Source organism: Vanessa cardui, chromosome 8 (genome assembly GCF_905220365.1).
Source record: "Vanessa cardui chromosome 8, ilVanCard2.1, whole genome shotgun sequence".
Taxonomy (NCBI): domain Eukaryota; kingdom Metazoa; phylum Arthropoda; class Insecta; order Lepidoptera; family Nymphalidae; genus Vanessa; species Vanessa cardui.
This window is the reverse complement of record NC_061130.1, coordinates 3,789,028-3,808,768: the sequence shown is the minus strand read 5'-3', so window position 1 is coordinate 3,808,768 and position 19,741 is coordinate 3,789,028. Positions and strand designations below refer to the sequence as shown.

Below are 19,741 nucleotides of genomic sequence, written 5' to 3'. Positions count from 1 at the left end.
CGGAAGCGTTAGGCATCAATGTGACCGACATGAAACAATCATTGCAGGAGCGTTTCTTTGGTCGCCTGAAAAAAGTACTCAAAAATCTTTTATCAGGTGGCAATAAGGTTCGCGCCTTCAATGGTTGGGTCATGCCGGTCTTGATGTACTCTTTCGGCATACTCAAGTGGACTCAAAAAGAACTAGACGCCTTGGATAGGAGAGTCCGTGTCCTGCTGACTGCATATCGAATGCATCATCCTCGGTCTTCGGTGATGAGATTGTATATCCCACGGAGATATGGTGGCCGTGGCTTTTTAAATGCCAAGACCCTACATAACCGTGAGGTATACAAACTCAGGGAGTATTTCCTCCACACTGACTTGGATATGCACCGAGATGGAGTTATAATGGACAAGGGGCTAACTCCGCTCTCCTTAGGCAAAGAGAACTGGCGCAAGCCTGTAGTACTAAGTACTGAGAACCGCAAGGAGGTATGGAAGAGCAAGGAGTTACACGGAAGCTTCTATCGGGCCCTTCATGGACCCGATGTGGACTTTATGGCGTCCGTATCTTGGCTACGGTTCGGTAACCTATTTGGTGAAATCGAAGGTTTTGTCTGTGCGATTATGGACGAAGTTATCATGACGAACAATTACCGGAAGTATATTGTGAGGGATGGCACGGTGGACATATGTCGGGCGTGTCACACTCCGGGCGAATCCCTTAGACATATTATTTCCGGTTGTTCTCGTCTTGCTAACGGAGAGTATTTGTACAGACATAATCAAGTGGCCAAGATTATCCATCAACAACTTGCACTTCGATACGGTCTTGTGGTATCAGAGGTACCATACTACAGGTATGTGCCCGACCCAGTTCTCGAGAATGGTCATATCACACTGTACTGGGACCGATCTATAATCACTGACAGGACTGTTGTCGCCAACAAGCCTGATATAGTGGTGATAGGTCGGTCAGAGCGCCGCACGATAATTGTTGACATCACCATCCCTCATGACGAGAATCTCGTGAAGGCTGAGAAAGATAAACAAATAAATATCATGATTTAGCTCACGAGGTTGTCGACATGTGGGATGTGGATACAGCAGTTATTGTGCCGATAGTTGTTTCAGCGAATGGCCTAATGGCCAAGAGCCTCGACCAACACCTTAAGAGGCTCTCGTTGGGTAGCTGGGTAAAAGGCCTGATGCAGAAGGCAGTACTCCTCGGCACGGCTCGTATTGTGAGGAAGTTCCTCTCTCTGGAGCCCTGACCACCGGTGGCTTGGACCCTGTTCCCGCCACTGGTTGGCCTCTGTATTTTATATTTTTATATATATTTTATATGTTTGTATTTTATATTTAAAAATATAATATTATATGAGTGAAAATAAATAAATAAATTCATAAGAATACATACCTTATTTATATTATTGTACAAAATTTAAATAGTAATTATTTTATTTTTATACAGAAAAATAATACATATATAGAAAAAAATGGATATTAATTAAAGAAAATGTTGTTAGGTTTATAAGTTAGTTAAGTAGGAGCGTTTTGGTAGCATGTCAACCGAAGAAATGAAGTGGGTCCGATATACCTTCCCAACTTTATGTGTGTGTGTGCGTGTTTGTTCATGTGTGTGTTTTTTTAGATAAAAAAGGTTGTCGAAATGAATAGACATGTATACTAACATATCGTATAATAAACAACTCATTGTAGAAATAACAACATCTGTTTGTCGTGTCCGCATGTTGGTACGATTTCAGTCGGGCGAATAGATTTTCTAGCAACAACTGTTCAACGAGATTGGAACAGATTTTAGACTGTGTTATATCAATATTTCTAAAATAAATTATCGACTTATATTTGTATTTCACCTTCACTTGTTCACGGGTCCAGGCTGTGAACCCACTGCGCCTAATCCATATGGCGATGAGGAGTTGGTCCGTAAATAATAGTTGCCACGCGCCCTAAAAACAAATATTACTTTAGTGCAATCGACTGAAATTGTTAATAATAATCACTATATTATTTCCAATTCTGCTAAATAAATAATAGGACACTTGTTACCTCCTTAAAAAAGGTAAGTGTGTGTCTATGTTTCAATGTTCCAAAGACTAATTTTTATTTTTCGAATGGATTCAAAACTCTATATGTCAAATTATATTATAAACAAAATATTTGTGTATGCTTTATTATTAATGAAGTTGCTTATATGCTGAGGTAATTCTATAAATATTAAAATGTACAATATTTTCATATAAAAATAAATAACTTGCGGCACTTATTTTGGAAGTATTTACAGTTATTATTTATAATTTCCTTATCAATGCTCAAATACGGGACTAAAAAATAAAAATAAAAAAATAAATATTATTAGATACAAACTCTGTGTCAATATTGTCTCCCAAATATATTGTTTGATTCCTGCCTTCTCCCTGCTTCCAAGCGTCGCAGTCACTGGCAGACCGCGCTAGGAAGGCGGTCGGTCGCTCCAAAGCTTCCGCGAAGTACTTCCACGAGAGATCGTGACTGCACAGATCTATAAATGTTTACATATGGACCACATAAGTAATACCAACATGATAAAATTAATATTTATACGTATATATTTAATTATCTATATCTAAATCAAATTTTGGAAGTTGCATTTTTGACAAATTTTGAACAAATCTAAAAAACGTGATAACTCAAAAACGGTTCACTTTTGGATTATGCATATGGGCGTTAAAATTATTGGAAATAGTCACCCCAATCCCCTCCTAACGGATATACGTCGATATACCAATAACCCTGTATATAACATAGAAAGGTGGACGGCTAATGTCACCTGATAGTAAGTGGTTACCACTCCTCACATGTATTAATGCTTTAAGGAATACTTATCATTATTTACATGGCCAATAAGTCTTGGGAAGTTTGATCGTTCTGATGCGTGGGTGGTTAGGAGAGTGAATCTTAGATAGTGTATTTTGCACTCTATTTAAATTTTAATATTTATTTTTATGTTTAGAATTTATTATCTAGAGAAATCTCTTATCAGAATTCGTGTTAACGCTAAATATCCATAAAACCTTCTTTTCCGTAATCGTGTCCCAACCCATTCGCAACTAACATCCATAAAAATCTCCGATTATAAAATAAGGCGGACGAAGTGTGCAGAACGTTTAAGGGAAGCCATAAAAGTGAGTAAGTACGAAATCAAAACTGAATGTATATTCCCAGTAATTTTTGCAGTTAATCATCTTTTAATATGTCAATAATTAATAATTGAACTACTACTTTTGAAGTATTAACAAAGAGATTCTCACAACCCGGAAATTAAATTCCACTGTTGATTTTTATTTACTATAATGTTCAACGCGTTTCGTCTGTCTTCTGTTTTAAAAAGTTGTGATGTGAATATTATTATATGAACGCTAATGAACAGTTTTTATTTAATTATAATTTAACATTAAGTCCTTAAGTATCTATATTTAATATTGTTTTTGTATAAATTTTGACCGCGTAGAATGTTCTCAGTAATGCTAATAAATAATAGGCTATTTGACTGGTTTTAAAATCCATTTTATATTATTTAGTAGAAATTAAGGAACCCAGTAAAAGTTGAGTTTTTTATTTCTCGTACATATTTGCCGAAAAATATCATATTAAAAATTCCATATTTAAATAGCGCGCAAAAACGCTCCTTGGACAATATGGGGTCGGTGAAGTCACTTTCCTGTATTTTAATATGTGGTACATATAGTAGAAAAGCAAAGTTTACAAGAAAGTGACTTCATCATAAGCCCGGTCAATCAGGAGCGTTTTGTGTCACGTGACAAACGTTTGAAAATTTGCATTTTTATTTATGGATTTTTGACTAAATTAAGTACTTATTATTTTTAATTTTCGTTAGTAAATAACCATTTTTAAACTCATAATATACGCTGATTACAATGATTCATACTTTATTTTTCGCGTTGTCAAATAGCCTATTGTAAAAAAGTTATTATAAATCTGCTAAAGTGTACAAATTTAAACCAGTGTCATATAAGTATAAAAAAAGTGAGCATGCAGTGTAAAAATGTTATGCCATTAATATTTATAATTAATATATTTATATATTATTAATATTTTATGCCAGATTTATTTCGATAGAGTTAATTCTCCAGTTTTTTGATAATGTGTATACCGTGTGTTCTCTAAAATATGATCTATATATTTTAAATAGTTTGAAAAACATAAGGTACGGTCTCATGAAGCTTTTCAGTTCCCATCAGATTTGGTCTCCCATAAGATTATAGAGTTCATAGAATATAACTTGCACGTGTTTTCATAGGGCAGTATAACATGTCATACTTAGATGGTAGAGAGCACAGCGGTTGATTTAATTATCATTCTAAAAAATTTATCAACAACAACAACAACAGCCTGTAAATTCTCACTGCTGGGCTAAACGCCTTCTCTCCCTTTGAGGAGATGGTTTGGAACATATTCCACCACGCTGTTCCAATGCGAGTGGGTGGAATAGAGATGTGGCAGAATTTCTATGAAATTTGACACATGCAGGTTTCCTCACGATGTTTTCCTTCACCGCTGAGCACGAGATGAATTATAAAGACAAATTAAGCACATGAATCAGCAGCGTTTGCCTGGGTTTGAACTCGTAATCATCGGTTAAGATGCACGCGTTCTAAAGACTGGGCCATCTCGACTCTTTTTAAAAAAAATTCAATATGGTAAAAAATATAATTACTTTCATTCGAGAACAATCCCAAAATACCAGACTCCTCGCAGCCTGGTTGCACGCTATTCCCACAGTTCACCCATATATCGACGGTGGCTACAGCTTCATTTGTGCCCAGCCGACCAGGGTTAGTGTGTATCGCGTATACATACTCTGCAACGGATGCGTCAACTCCAGGCAGCGATATTATACCATCATACAAAGGGCCTGCTGGTTCCAAACAAGTAATCCTGTGGAGAAATATAGTATGTTAATTTAAAAGTAAATATTTAAGTAAAAAATAATATATTATTATTAATCTATTCATAGAATAAAATTGGAGTGTCTGTTTGTAATATTAATAGCCCGTTTTTTACTCAATGCATATGTATGTATGCACTGTACACATACACACATAACTTTTTATTTATTTTTGTCTGTCTGTCTGTTTGTTCCGGTTAATCTCTGGAACGGCTGGACCGATTTTGACGGTACTGTCACTAGCAGATAACTGATATAATACGGAGTAACTTAGACACAATAATATTTTTTTTCGGTCGCGGGCATAGGTAGTGTAATATATTAGTAATATGTAGATATTCTACTGCCAATACAATACAATACTTGGTATAGTCGTGTGCCGGTTTGAAGGGTGAGTGAGCCAGTGTAACTACAGGCACAAGAGACATAACATCTTAGTTCCCAAGATTGGTGGCGCATTGGCTATGATGGGAATGGTTAACGTTTCTTACAGCGCCATTGTTACTGACAGTGGTGTCCAGTTACCATCAGGTGGTCCATAGGTGGTCAGTGGTGTCCAGTTACCATCATCCATCCGTCTTTGTGTTTTTTTATTATTTGAATTTTTTTCTCATCTTTTCGTTTCAATTTTTTTTATACTGAGTAATTATAATTACAGAGAATTATAGTTAACAATGTAGTAGAGTTAACGAAGAATTTGAACGTCTGTTTACAAGGTTTAGTTTTTACGGTCAAGTTATTTTTATTTTATGTTTTTTACATTATTACATCACTGAATGTTCAAATACATAATTAAGGAATTTAATAATAGCTTAGTAGCTAATAAAAGTAATATATGTAATATGACATTGAAAGATGCAGTTTTTTTTCTCGTCGGAAAAACGTATTACACGTTTCCCCCACGCGCAGTGGGGGGGAGGGAGATATGTGGGATTCGCCATTGCCCTGGACTATTATATTATTTTTATCGAGATATTTTGTATTTATTTTTAATTATGACTTTTGCTGTTGTAATATTATTGATGAAATAAAAACTTTTTCATTCAAAACTCTATCCTCACTCAAGTTACCGAGGCGTGTTTGAACAGTTGACTTATCATTAATTGTGTTAGTTTATCAGTTAGTACATTTTAATGAGTGACGTAATCCTTTCGAAGGTTTCTTTTATTACTTATAATGTATATGCTTTCTTATTTTGCTGTAGTTCAGTTTTTGATAGCCTCATTGGTCTAGTGACTAGCTATGCTCAGCAGTGGTGACGAGGCATGCCCCTGCGAAAACGTCATATCAAAGAAGGAGGCAGCGGAACGAGAGCTGGAGTTTAACCCTGCTGCAGACCCGTTGCGCCGAAGAAGACCATGGAGGCGGGCAAACCTTTTTGGCGCTATGGAAGCATGCGAAATTATCCCGCCGAAAAGAGGAAGAGCGTACCGCTGGTGTTTAGTGGGTATTTCGGTCTAGTGGCTAGAAAAAAATCTGCAGATCCCCAAATGCTGGGTACAAACCGCAAGACAAGCCGATAAAAAGTTAATAAATAAATAAATATGAGACAACATCACATACATTACTCTGATACCAATGTAAGTAGCTAAAGCACTTGTATTATTGAAAATCAGAAGTAACGACGGTACTACAAACACCCAGACCCAAGAAAAACATAGAAAACTAATAAAATCTACATTGACTCGGCCGGGAATCGAACCCGGAACTTCGGAGTGGCGTACCCATGAAAACCGGTGTACACATCACTCGACCACGGAGGTCGTCTAAGTTTTTCGTCTGAGTTTAAAACCCTGCTGCAGACCTGTTGCGCCGAAGAAGACCGTGGAGGATCAATCGTTTTGGCGCTACGGGAGCATGCGAAAGTGATCCCGCCGAAAAGAGGAAGAGGGTACCGCTGGTGTTTAGTGGGTATTCTGGTCTAGTAGCTAGAAAAAATTCTGCAGATCCCGAAATGCTGGGTACAAACTGCAAGACAAACCGATAAAAAGTTATTGGATTTGTCTATCGAAAATTTTTCAATAACTGACCTGGTTTTGGAAATCGGAAGGGTACTTTTCCGTTCCTCGGAAAGCAGGTAAAGTTATCGGTCTTGCATCTGAATTCTTTCCACTTGTCAAAGTATTATGAAAGAGGGGGGGGGGTGTAATAGGGAGTAGGCCTGTGTTTGGTCACTTCGAGATTCGACGCAGAAGCCAAAATCGGCCTGGATTACGTCATCATCGTAATCATTATATTTTTTTTTTTGTTTAAGTGAATGCTGAATTTATTTAACTAGTTCTGGGATATCACTATCCGAATTGGTGGGGGATTTTTGAAGGGGATGGTAAGTAATTGAGTGTATGCTTTATTATTGTTTGAAATCCTTTGCTCGATAATCTTTAATCTTAAGAAACTTACTTTTTGATTATCTTTCCTTGTTTTATGACCTCCTCTCCGGTGTATCCAACGAGTTGACCTCCAAGCGAGAATCCAATCAAATGTACATCTGACAGACTTAAGCCATTATTCGAGAGTATTATCAATGCATTGGCAAATTGTACACCAATCTAAAAAAAAAATCACATCACATCACACATCAACAGCCTGTAAATTATCCATTGCTGGGCTAAGACTTCCTCTCCTTTTGACGAGAAGGATTACAGCATATTTCACCACGAACGCAAATAAGTCACATGCAGGTTTCCTCATGATGTTTTCCTTCATCGTCGAAGAATTACAGACACAAATAGAGCACATGAAAAGTCTGTTGTGCTTGCCTGGGTTCGAACCTGTAATCATCGGTTAATATGTACGCTATCTAGCCACTAAAAAAATAAGAATATTTAAAATAAAATAGCTTTTCTTTATGCAGAGCAACTTCATTAAAAAATACAGACCCTTTTCGCATTGGGGATAGCCGTCACAGCGTACGATATGGGACCAAGTATGCCGACCGCAGCTTCTTGTTGCCAGTTTAAAAGTAAAATATTAACTTTATTCAGGTATACGGTTATCATTCTCTCTACAGACGGCCCGGTAGCTTGGCCATTATACCCAAATACGTAGAAAACTGTGATTCTGTCGGATTGGAAGCAGGATGAATTTAAAAGGGGGGTAGGGTCGTCCAGTGAATACTCTTGGTAATTCTCGAATGACCTGAAACATTGGTTAAGCTTCTTAAATAATTATTTTTTTTTTTTAAAACTAGATTTGTATTAGCGGTATTTATATTGGCAACTTTTGATAGCCCTTTTTTGTACCAATGCTCAGTAACGTTCAAAGATAATTATTCGTGATCCTTGGTGGTAGGGCTTTGGATAAACTCGTCCGGGTTACCGACTCCTTACGTATTCTACCGTATGAAACATTACTTGGTATTGTTTTGAAGGGTGAGTAAGCCAGTGTAAGTTCAGACACAAGGATTCGTCTTAGTTTCCTAGCCAGTTCGCTGGTTATATTCATAATGGTTAATATGTATAGTTTACCAAATTATTATATAAATATAATGGATTTCAGAGAAATATTAGTTACAAGTTTTACCCGTCATAGCAGCGTAGGTCAGCACAGCTTGCAACCGCAATGTAACCTGTAAAATAAATGAAAGTAATATTAGAAAAGGATAAACCGAAGTCAATAATCTCTTGGCCGTTTTTTGGTGCGTGAATGGAATGGCGATGGTGGAATAGCGTATTTTTTTTAATAATGATTTATTTCTATTTTACTTCTATTAATTATTTTAATTACAAAATCTAGCTAGTAAAACAAACTTTACTTTTACAACAAATAACTTATAAATTATGAAAGAAATTTTAGATGGTCGTCATATTAGTCTGGTCATCATAGATAGATTATAAGAATAATCTATGTTAAAGATGGCCGGTCATCCAAGTGCGAATAATTGGTTTATACCAAGTAACGTTTGTATCACTCATAGCAACCAACGAAGTTGTAGTAAACAGATATGTTATTAACGCGTAAAAAGTGAAGACTAGATAACGTCCTAATTGAGACGTTTGCCTTTAGTTGCTTTACGTAGTAATACGTTACAATACATCATAATTACGTAGTAATACGTTTTGCGTAATTAAAACATCTAGTTATCCCTTTTACTTATTGTTTTTATCAAGCTATCCTTTTTACTTTTAACGAAATGTAAAAATAAATTAAAATAAACGGTCCCCGGCGCGGCACACTTTTTTCTGTTGTTTAGTATGGATATAACATATCTGTTTATTAGAATATCATTGATAGCAACAGTAACAATGTTTACAAAAAGCTTTCGAAATATATCTTCAAAAATGACGTGCAATTTTGTTTGTGTTGAATGTGTAGTATATTTGCATGTATGTGTGCGTTTCTTTAATGTAAAGACTATATAAGCAAATAGGAATACACAACATACAACAGATAATAAAAATTCTTATGTATCGTAAACGATAAGATATGGAGTTATTGTCTGTACAAATACTTAGAAATATTTTTTTTGCAGATAATTAAAACAAAAAGATGCCACTTTTGTTTTGCAAAAAAGGGCCAAGGTAGAAACATTTTCGGCTTAAATAAGTTGCACAGTTTTTTTTATTCCCCGGATCACGTTCATTTAAATTAATACCACTTGAAAAAAAATTATAATTTATCGTAATATTTACCCAAAGCTATAAAAACCTTTATCACAAAAGATTTTCCAAATAGCACCATTTTGTAAGCGTCTTTCACCACTTAAAATTTACGTATTTTTTTTAATTAGGTATTTTCGTTCGATTCACAGACATTAAACGGTTTTCCTTAAACTTAATTCACATTTTTATAATTCTTCATTGTGTCAAGCTTGAATTCAATTAAAAAATAATGTTCCGTACATGTATCGTTTTAATGAAAGATTTCATACTTTGTTTCAAAAAACATGACAATATACACTATATGAGCTTCTGCCTGTATTAAAATTTTTTTAAATTAAATGGACATCCGTGGACACTGGAGCTGTCAAAATTATTAACCATTCCTTATATCACCAATGCCCTATCAACCTTAGAAACTAAGATTTGTGTCCCTTGCTGATTGTAGTTAGACCAACTCACTCACCTTTCAATCTGGAAAGCAATAGTAGGTATTGCTGCTTCGCCCCGGCTTCGAACGGGTGCAATACTGATACTAAATGTACTACAGAATTTGTTTATATACGACATCACATTACCAACTTCTAAAATTACTCTTTACTATATTGTCTATGTATTATATACAAAAACCTTCCTCTCGAATCACTCTATCTATTAAAATAAACCGCATTAAAATCCGTTGCGTAGTTTAAAACATTTAATCTTACAAAGGGACATAGGGACAGATAAAACGACTTTGTTTTATACTATGTAGTGATGTAAATGGGCTTGCACAAATCCCTACTACCAAGCAATTTGTATCGTTTGCGCGTTCACACCATAAACTCCAAAAAAATGTTGTATAAGATAAATTGTGAAAAATATATTGGTTATGGCGATGCCGTTTTCCTCAATTGTTTCCTTAATTATGTACATCTATTGTACATTAATATTGACTTACATTGCATCCGATAAATATATTATACGAATGAATAATTTGGAAGATATCGTCGATTCCAAATTAAGTGCCATCAAAAATGTTCGTTACGTAACGGATAAATAAAATTAACAATAAAATATTTACCTTCGAAATTAAAAATATTCCAATTTCACTCTATAAACTATTATGATCAATGTTTCACAAACGAATTTATATTTCATTGATTTATTGCTACGAATTTCACATTTTATTTATTAATAGATCACGCGGCTCACTATTATTGAAAAATAATTGATAGGGTAATTAATTTATTTATTCGTACACGTTTTTACTTAAAATTAATTAACTTATATGAATTAGTTATATATAAAAAGTAATGATTAGATAAACGTAAATTAAAAAACATGTAATTTATATGTATTATAACGAAATTTGCTTAGTGCGCCATGGCGGTGACTCCTATGCCTTGACCGATACCAACAAGATGCTCTTTTATGCATTCTTCATTTCTTTTTAGTAGAGCATACTTCCAGTTGACAGTGAATTTCTTCTATCGCTATGTTTATGACCACTGTGTGGTCATAAACATAGCGATTGGAAAAGTAATTTTTTCCAAGATAGTTAGAATTTGTCGAGATCAATTTTCTTTAATTTAAACAGACGTGGTACTGCTTTCTAACCGGCCAGTATTTTTTCCAGCTCTCTAATAAGTATTAAATATTTGTTAAATTGAAATCATTTAGTAAATCTTTATATCTATGGCTCTTTAAAATTAGGTTTTAATATGTGTTATTTGTAAAGAAATTTGACATATGATTTATTTGAACAGAAAGTAAAGAAGTCTAACGCTTATGTTTTATTTTCAGTCAAAAAAGAATCTATAATTTTTTTTTGGTGTAGCCCTTTCCCTTAAGGGCACTTCCATACGCGGATGAAGTCGCAGGTAAAAACTATTCATCATATCATACACATAAATAAATATCTTATTATTTATTCACGGAACTCTAATGATTGATATAAGAAAGATATATTGATATAAGACATATACGTGCCATTTGTACAAATATATCATAAAATAATAATCCATTTTATAATACTCGTTGTCATACAAATTACTGCTAGTGAGGTCGTCTGCTTGGTGATTTTGTTATTGTTTATAAAAACAAAAGACTTTTAAAGTTTTGATATCGTGAAGAGATTTTGTAGAAATCTGTCAGAATCTATCAGTAAAAAGTGTTTGCGTCAGCCTGTAAATTTCCCACAGCTAAGTTAAGGCCTCCTCTCATTTTGAAGAGAAGTATATTCCACCACGCTGCTCCAATGCGGGTTCGTTTATAGATGATAAAAAAGCGTGGAGTTAATACCTGTTGACTTCCAAGCAGGATACATTTATTTAAATATTTGTATTTAATTAACATGACGTTGTATTTTTTAAATGTTAAAAAAGAGTAACTACTGAGTTTCTTGTCGGTTCTTCTCGGTAGAATCTACTTTCCGAACCGGTGGTAGCTTCACTTAATTGTAAAATGACGATTCAAAAGTGCTTGTAATAGCCTACTTGAATAAAGTTTATTTTGATTTTGATTTTTTTGATTTCGTGAATCGACATATGGCGGTATTTCGTCGAAATTAAACACTGCCTGGTTTCATCACAATGCTCTCCGTCACCGCCGAGTACGACATGAATTATAAACACATATTAAGCACATGAAATTTCAGTGGTGAAAATGCAGTGTCTGGGGTTTCAACCGTCAATTATCGTTTAAGATGTACGCTCTCTAACCACTGGGTCATCTCGTATAGTTAGTATGTATTTGTTGATGATGACATGATATTTACATTTTAGTAATTAAATCAAATGACCATTAAAAGTCTTGGAATTTATTCCACCAATCTGCCTCCTATTGTTACATGTATGTACATATAAGTACAAAGTGTCTTCCTAAAAAAATGGTCCCTTCTATATACCCGATTGTATTTTTTCCTTATTACAAAATAATTCTTAAAAAGAGATTATATCTTCATTTCATTTGTAACATCACTAACATTAAAATAATCATGCACAAATTTTCTTATCAACCTTAAGATGTTATTCTCATGAATAATAGCTATTTCGTGTAATATCCAGTTCACAAATAAGCTATTACTTTCGTTTTGGTGAAATAATTATGTTTTATCTTCGTATTTAAGAACATCTCGATAGAAAAGTTCTTATGGCATAATTTTATTATATGTTATGATATTTAAATTGTCTATAATATATTTTTTTATGTTCATACTATATATAATTATATTTGCATGGATAATTATAATATTAGCTAATAATAATAGTCAGTTTTAGCAATGAATTGCTACTCGTTTTTACTTCACTACATTTAAAATTTTGGGTTATTTTTTTTAATCTGAACCTACGGCGTTATCTGCGCGAAATTTAGGAAACTCAATTCTCCAATCCCTGTTTTACCTTCTTGGATGAGGAGTTTAGTAAAATAAGCAGCTGACCTGACAATTTTTAAGTTTGATAGGTGCTATAGTTTTTGAGTTTCCTTAATTAATCAGTGAGTATTTCGCCTTATGTATATTTATTATCCCTGACAATGGAATACATATATATTATATTCCATTGTCAGGGTCATTCACCTTTTTCCGCTTACATAATAATTATAAATACGTGACCGCATGTCGTGTTTTTGTCGACTTTAAGGCAAGGAGGAGATTATGCGTATTTTATATTAACTGTTGTAATTTCAGTAGTTCGGGATGGCCAAAATAATATTATCGTTTTACAATGATGCTCCATTCTCTCAATCTTTTGTTAGAATGCCACGCTATCGTCCAATTGTTTTCTAATGACAGCTCAATCATATTTAAAATAAGAAATAGTGTTACATGCCAGTAGTAAATTCTATGCCATATAAAATAATATTAATTACAGTTTTACAAATTATTGATCGATTAATTACTACAATAATTGTGTGTAATAAAGTAAATTCAATAGCTCATGTAACATTGATAACATGCAATAATAATGTGATATAAATTATGATATAGAATCAAATGTCATAAGACCGTATTGAAGGCTAAGGTTACTCTCGTAACATTGTATTATATTGAGGTAAGTCCATACTAAAACTGTCGGGTGCTAGTCATCATGACTGTATTGGATATCGATCAGGTAATATTCACTTATTTTACAAAAGGAGAATATATTTAAACTATGAAATAAAAATAAAATTATTTGGTATATATAATACATATGTATTTATTAAACTTATATATATTATATGTATTTTGTTATATATTATTTGTATTATTTAAAGATTAATTTTTAGTTGTTTAAGAATAAAACATGCTTGTTTGCACCATCCCGTTTCCCACGGACAAATTCTTACTCTAAAGGGTTGTCTGTAAGAGATTGCTTTAAGCAATAAGACCGCCTTTGCACACTTCTTTTTTCTGTTATAATATGTTCTTGTAATGTTATGTACACTGTATCTTTTGTCTTTTGTGTGTAATAAAGTGTTTATAAAATAAAAAAAAATAAAATAAAACGATTCTCTCTTTTGTTATTTAACCTTTTAAATAATATGCTCAGAAATGCGCAATTACATTTAGGACAGAAGGAACTCATATACGTCTGTATTTGAGCAGAGATTTGTAAACTATAATTATGTATTATGTATCCTGTACGCAATTGCCCTATTTATAAAATGATTCATTGTCTAGTAAAGTTTGTCAAGAAGTTCTTCCCAAACAAATCATATGTTATTTTCCTTTCGCATATAGAAAATAATATTTAGAATATGAATATTTATTGGTGTTTTTCAGGAAAAAAAACTATACAAAATGCTCGAATTTTATTTGTTACAATTCAGTACGGAAATACACAACGTTTATTTACAAAAATATCATTACCCGTAGCTAATTAGCCTAACACTCGTCTCTAATTGTTAAAACGAAATATTTACAAAGGCTATCGTATTAAATGGAAAAATATTCTGTTAAATTCCCACTTATAATGTACTGACTAAAAGTAAATCTACCTTAAACTATATTTAAATAAATAAAAAGATCTCTTAATAAATGACTAGATTTTAGACTAGGATTAATCGAGATTAAATATATTTAATAATAATACATTTACAAATTAACTTATTACTTTATATTAAAGTTTATATTTAAGATTTAGGACACAGTAATCCACGTAAAAAAATGTATTATACAAAAAACTTTAAGCTGATTTCAAGATGCTTAAATACTGTTAACAAACACAAAAATGTTCTTTGCGTTCACTATTATTCACTTAAGAAATTTAAGACACGACAGACGTTTAATTACATTAAATTAATTATTTCATTGCCATTATTATCATTTTGTAATACTGTTTTAAATCAGTCAAACAAAAATCACATGAATATTATTATTAATACTGTTAAATATTTGGTTTATTTATTAATAAGTCTTAAGATTGCAATGACTAAATTATTAGAAAATAATACTGATATAAACACGCCATCTCTGTAGATATGTAGATCTTTGGGATTTATCACCAATGTCATTGAATTGATGTTTCAATTGTTGAGACTTTGAATATATACTTCGTAGACTCTATTTTCTTATAAACCGTGTAGTCTGCTTTTCAAAACAGATACATCGTTGTTTCAAGGTGGCGCCGCAGCGACATTGTTTGGTATTATTTCTGATTCATCATCAACTGCCTCCGTTTCGCTGTCCTTGTTCACCGGTTCATCAGGTTCGTCTCTCATCAGTGCTCTATACTTCTTAGCGATTATCTCCCAATCAACGACGTTTTCGATTCTCGTCATATTGCTGAAGCTCAGCTGTGAACCCAAAGGACTGAGGTGGACCACCGAAAGACGCGTCGAATCTGGAAAGACAGACATTTGTCAGTACTTAGTATTAATTGAAAAAAATAATTAAAACTAATACCTATCAGATAACTAATTATTAACGTAGCTTTAGTGTAATATACTATCCGGGCTCGCGACATTGCACGCATATGAATTTAACAAAAATACATATATTGTAGGCTAAGTTACTCCTTGTTATATCAGTTATCTGCTAGTGAAAGTCCCGTCAAAATCGGTCCAGCCATTCCAGAAATTAGTCGGAACAAATAGACAGACAAAAATTATAAAAAACGTTATTTTGGTATATGAACCGTGTACCTATACATACATATGTATTGAGTAAAAAAGGGCTATTTTAATATTACGAACAGAAACTTTAATTTTATTATATGTTTAGATTAAAAATATATCAAGGAACCTTTTGGCACAACTTGTCCTCTCTTGACCTTGGACAGCCACTTGGCGCCGGCTTTCGATCTTGCGCTCATCTGATCTTGTCGCTGCATCCCGATCATGTGCACTAGGCTAGGTCGCTTCTTTTTACTTAAACGCTCCTAAAAAAAACAAACTTCTTTACAAGTAAGTTATGTTAGTTTACCGATTATAAGGCTAGTACAAAGTTACACAAAACGGAAAAAGTGTTGTTCTGCTTGGACCAATATGATTCGTCTTATTGTTACATATTTTAGGAAATTAGGACATCAAATGGTTACATTGTCATTATGTATAAACTCCATAAACCACCAATGAGTGATAGAATTCGAAATAATATGATTATGGACTATTGAAAATGATATCTATGCATAGTCCAGTGGTTTAGCAGGGTAACTGGTAACACATAAAGGTCATTGGTAAATCCTGTAATTTCATCAACATCAGTAAATTTCCCACTGCTGGTTTGAGGCTTCCTCTCCCTTTGAGTGGTCGGGTCGGTGGAATAACATATGTGGCAGAATTTTGTATTAAATTAGGCACAATCTCACAATGTTTTCCTTCACCATCGAGCACGAGATGAATAAACACAACCCTTTGAAAGTTTGAACCCGCGATCATCGATTAAGACACACGCATTTTAACCATTAGGTCATTTCGATTCCAATCTAATCAATCCAGCTTGAAGTCTTACCTTACACCTATGTATCAACCACATAAGCCACGTCGTCACGAGATTCAGAGGCGACGGAGCTGTGTTCGTGCGATGCATGTTACGAATTAACTTCGACAAACCATACTTCCACTCTATGTCTGATTGTGCCTGAAAGATTGATATTCTTATAACAAAAATGTTATTATTAATTTTTAGTTTAAGTCTTAACAGATAATAAAGCAAGAGTTATACATATCAATAGGCTAATTACTCCCAAATATTGCTCTGAGCAGGTTTAAATCCTGAGGTTTTACTAAAATAATTTCTTAGATGGATGAAATTTTTAGTACAATTGCATAAATTTACTTAATATTACTTAGCTTAACGTAAAAATAAATTATAATAGATAAGAAAAATAAATTCGAAAAAAATATACATGACATTTTTGGTATACATTGTATATATTTTTCAAATTTTACTCGATCGTATCGCATACACATGCTAAGCCGTTTGAATGAATTTGCTTTATATGAATATAACATTTAGACATTTTTTTATTTACACCAATTGTTCTTAGTCACAATAAACGTTGAATATTTAAGTTAAGTATCGTTTTAATTTTTTATTAGCGTTTGCTATTTATAAATGCATACAGCGTATAGTTGCACACCAATGGTAGTTTGTTCACGTTTACATTACCTGTATCCTCTGATACGTGTCTGACATCATGGCAATGAGTAGATTAATCAGTACAACCACCGACACCAACATGTAGATACCGAAGACGATTTTGAATAAATAATTCGTCCAAGCCGGCTGCGTGTTGCTGTCGTTGCGGTGAACACGCGTCTGCTCCGTCGTCGTCTGACCGAAGACCGCAAAGAACAGCAACTCGAAGGAGTAAAATGGATTCATGGTAACTGTGAACAATCGATTTGGAGTTGACAGCAAAGTTACCTGGATGCGTTGATAAGTGTCCGACATCATCGCAATAAGGAGCGTTATGAGCACCACGACGGACATCAACAAGTAGGCGCCGAAGACAAACTTGAACAGGTTCTGCGTCCATAACGGTCGTACACTGGATACGTAGTTAAGGTCTGACAAAGTAATCTGGCCGAAAAGGGCGAAGAACAATTTCTCCAAGGCTTCGATCGGTGTCAACGTCGCTAGAAGACAACACTCAAATGGACCTTGTTCTTTTCTCTATGTCATGTAGGGGTATGTTAATGCAGACAGAAAAGTGTAGATTTAATTGTTGATTCTGTTCAGTAACTTGTAGTGTAATGTAAAGAAAGTTTAATCAGCATCAATTTACCCCTTCATTTTGGACAATATGTTCATAAATTATGTTACATTACTTGATTGAGTTTAATCTAAAACATTTAAGGCGGTGCTTTATATTTAGAACAGAACTCTGGACGTTAAAACGCAAAGAACCACAACTATCATATTCCACAACTAAGTTGCTAAGATTATTTTTAAATGTGCGCTAAAGGGGTAGATTGATATGTGTGTGCATGTATAGTGTATCCAATGATGTACCTACCTCTTTTGGAGATAAAAAATATTAATTTTGTTATGACTTTTAGTGTTTAACTTTTTGGTTCCTATATAAATTTTGACAATCAAAGAATATCCAATTATGTGAATGCAATCATCAATCTACCCCCATCCCCTAATGGTGTCAAAGATGACGGCGTGGACGCAACAATGCGCCACATCGACGACAATCAGCCAAACATGTTGAAACATAGGATACCTCAAAACACCGGTTTCAAACGCAGGACAAAAGCCAGCCACGGCATGCGCAAATCAAACTTGCTCCATTGAATGCGGTGAAGTCGGCCACTCATTCCACTAAAACTAGTTACGTGATGCACAAGGCATTTTCTGTTATCGTTTTAATTCCTGCAAAATATTAATAATTGTTACTCATTTTTATGAACAGATCAAGCCTGTTATAAGTTGCTTTAACAGAAAATGCAAAGTACAATACACTGTTATTAATCTAAACGTAACATTTAAATTATGCCATCGTTTATCGGCACTGTTCACACTGTATGAAAACATGCCACAAATATTTAGCGAAATATGTGTATATATACTATGGTTCGTAACCACTTATATTGTGTTACTTGCATTTTTTTTTTGTTCAAACAAATTAACTAAAACGGACGGACGATGATAACATTCTCGACATGGTGGCAAACATTCAAGCTTGCAAGCAGATGGAATAGAAATAAAATAAGCACATCGATATAATGCAATCATCGTGTAAATGACTATTTCTTATAACTAAATGATATATTGAAGTACGTTTTTTGAACGTTTTTACGTCTATCGCTAACATGAACTTACGACCCGATATTCCCTGTTTCCTTCGATATGATTCACCGGAAATCCAGAATTGAGAATCATAAGCTTGTCGTTTTATCCGAAGATTATTATCTATTATATAAGAATTTTAGTTTACATCATTAATTATTTAAATACAAATCACGGAAGTCAAATTTAAAAAAGAAATATTGTCAAATAGAGTCATTTAGTTTCATTCATGCTTGATGGAAAAGTTAAATGATAAATTCAATTATAACAATAGTATAACAAGTTCCTTACCGTCTGAGAAAAGTTTTCTTCTGGCCGTTCTGGCGTATTTATTGTCTTCCGGTTTGTATATATTCCTAAACGGTTGATTCAGCGCCACGATATGCATCGAGAATCCGAATACAAATATCGCTAAGACTGCAAGAAATCGTCCCAAGTCTTTCATGAGATCACCAATAATAATCGCCCAAGGGCCGAACAAATGGTGGAAGGATAAAAAGTCTAATATCTGTACACACGCTAGCAAAAACGATAATGCGAAAAATTGATTTCTACAATACATTAGAGTTGGCCAATACTTAGGTAATACAAAAATCCATCCAACAACATGGGTGGCGACACCGATCATACCCAATAACAAAACTGCAATTTTTATCCAACCTAAACCAGATTTATCACTAGGGTTTGTTAATTCGAAGAGTAAAAGACCACTTAGACAAACTAGTAGCATCCACTCATACCACCTAGGTACTAAACTCTCTCTAAATATAGAATTGTAAATCGGCGTGATTGCCACTAATGATAATAGAACCATAAGGTAAATATGCGACGTAAGATATGACATAAACTTAATTATGGGAACTTTATTATATTTATGACCTAATGGAAGGGAAAATACTAGCCACACTGGTGGACAGATTATAAATGCAAAAAAAAGGAACATTATTTTGATGCCCGTCCATTTGAGGCTCCCCCGCCAGAGTTC

General features: G+C 33.8%; 2 protein-coding genes across 3 annotated transcripts in view; both read right to left on the bottom strand.

Annotated features, from left to right (window-relative positions):
• Positions 1-1,668: 1,668 nt before the first annotated feature.
• Positions 1,669-9,719, bottom strand: LOC124531724 (pancreatic lipase-related protein 3-like). The gene is made up of 7 exons (XM_047106235.1): positions 9,585-9,719; positions 8,476-8,521; positions 7,833-8,091; positions 7,354-7,502; positions 4,723-4,943; positions 2,373-2,526; positions 1,669-1,954 (listed from the first exon to the last, which is right to left on the bottom strand). The coding sequence occupies exons 1-7, from the start codon at positions 9,631-9,633 to the stop codon at positions 1,864-1,866; spliced, it is 969 nt and encodes a 322-aa protein (XP_046962191.1). The 5' UTR covers positions 9,634-9,719; the 3' UTR covers positions 1,669-1,863.
• Positions 9,720-14,326: 4,607 nt separating this feature from the next.
• The window catches only part of LOC124531918 (serine/threonine-protein phosphatase 6 regulatory ankyrin repeat subunit B), a 62,352-nt gene continuing 56,937 nt past the window's right edge, over positions 14,327-19,741 (bottom strand). Inside the window, exons 15-19 of one of the 2 annotated variants that reach the window (XM_047106489.1) lie at positions 19,048-19,741; positions 17,128-17,597; positions 16,468-16,596; positions 15,760-15,895; positions 14,327-15,358 (exon numbers count right to left, since the gene is read on the bottom strand). In XM_047106489.1, coding sequence (XP_046962445.1) covers positions 15,132-15,358; positions 15,760-15,895; positions 16,468-16,596; positions 17,128-17,597; positions 19,048-19,741 — 1,656 coding nt within the window. In that variant the 3' untranslated portion in view covers positions 14,327-15,131. The remainder of the gene's footprint in view (positions 15,359-15,759; positions 15,896-16,467; positions 16,597-17,127; positions 17,598-19,047) is intronic. The other variant, XM_047106488.1, reaches the window with a different exon arrangement.

Excerpts from the sequence above, each read along its gene's own strand:
- LOC124531724 (XM_047106235.1), bottom strand. The coding sequence starts at position 9,633 with ATGGTGCTATTTGGAAAATCTTTTGTGATAAAGGTTTTTATAGCTTTG. Across the intron at positions 8,522-9,584 it reads AAAGGTTTTTATAGCTTTGG|GTTACATTGCGGTTGCAAGC; the intron begins GTAAATATTACG and ends TTTATTTTACAG. Across the intron at positions 8,092-8,475 it reads GACCTACGCTGCTATGACGG|GTCATTCGAGAATTACCAAG; the intron begins GTAAAACTTGTA and ends CCAATGTTTCAG.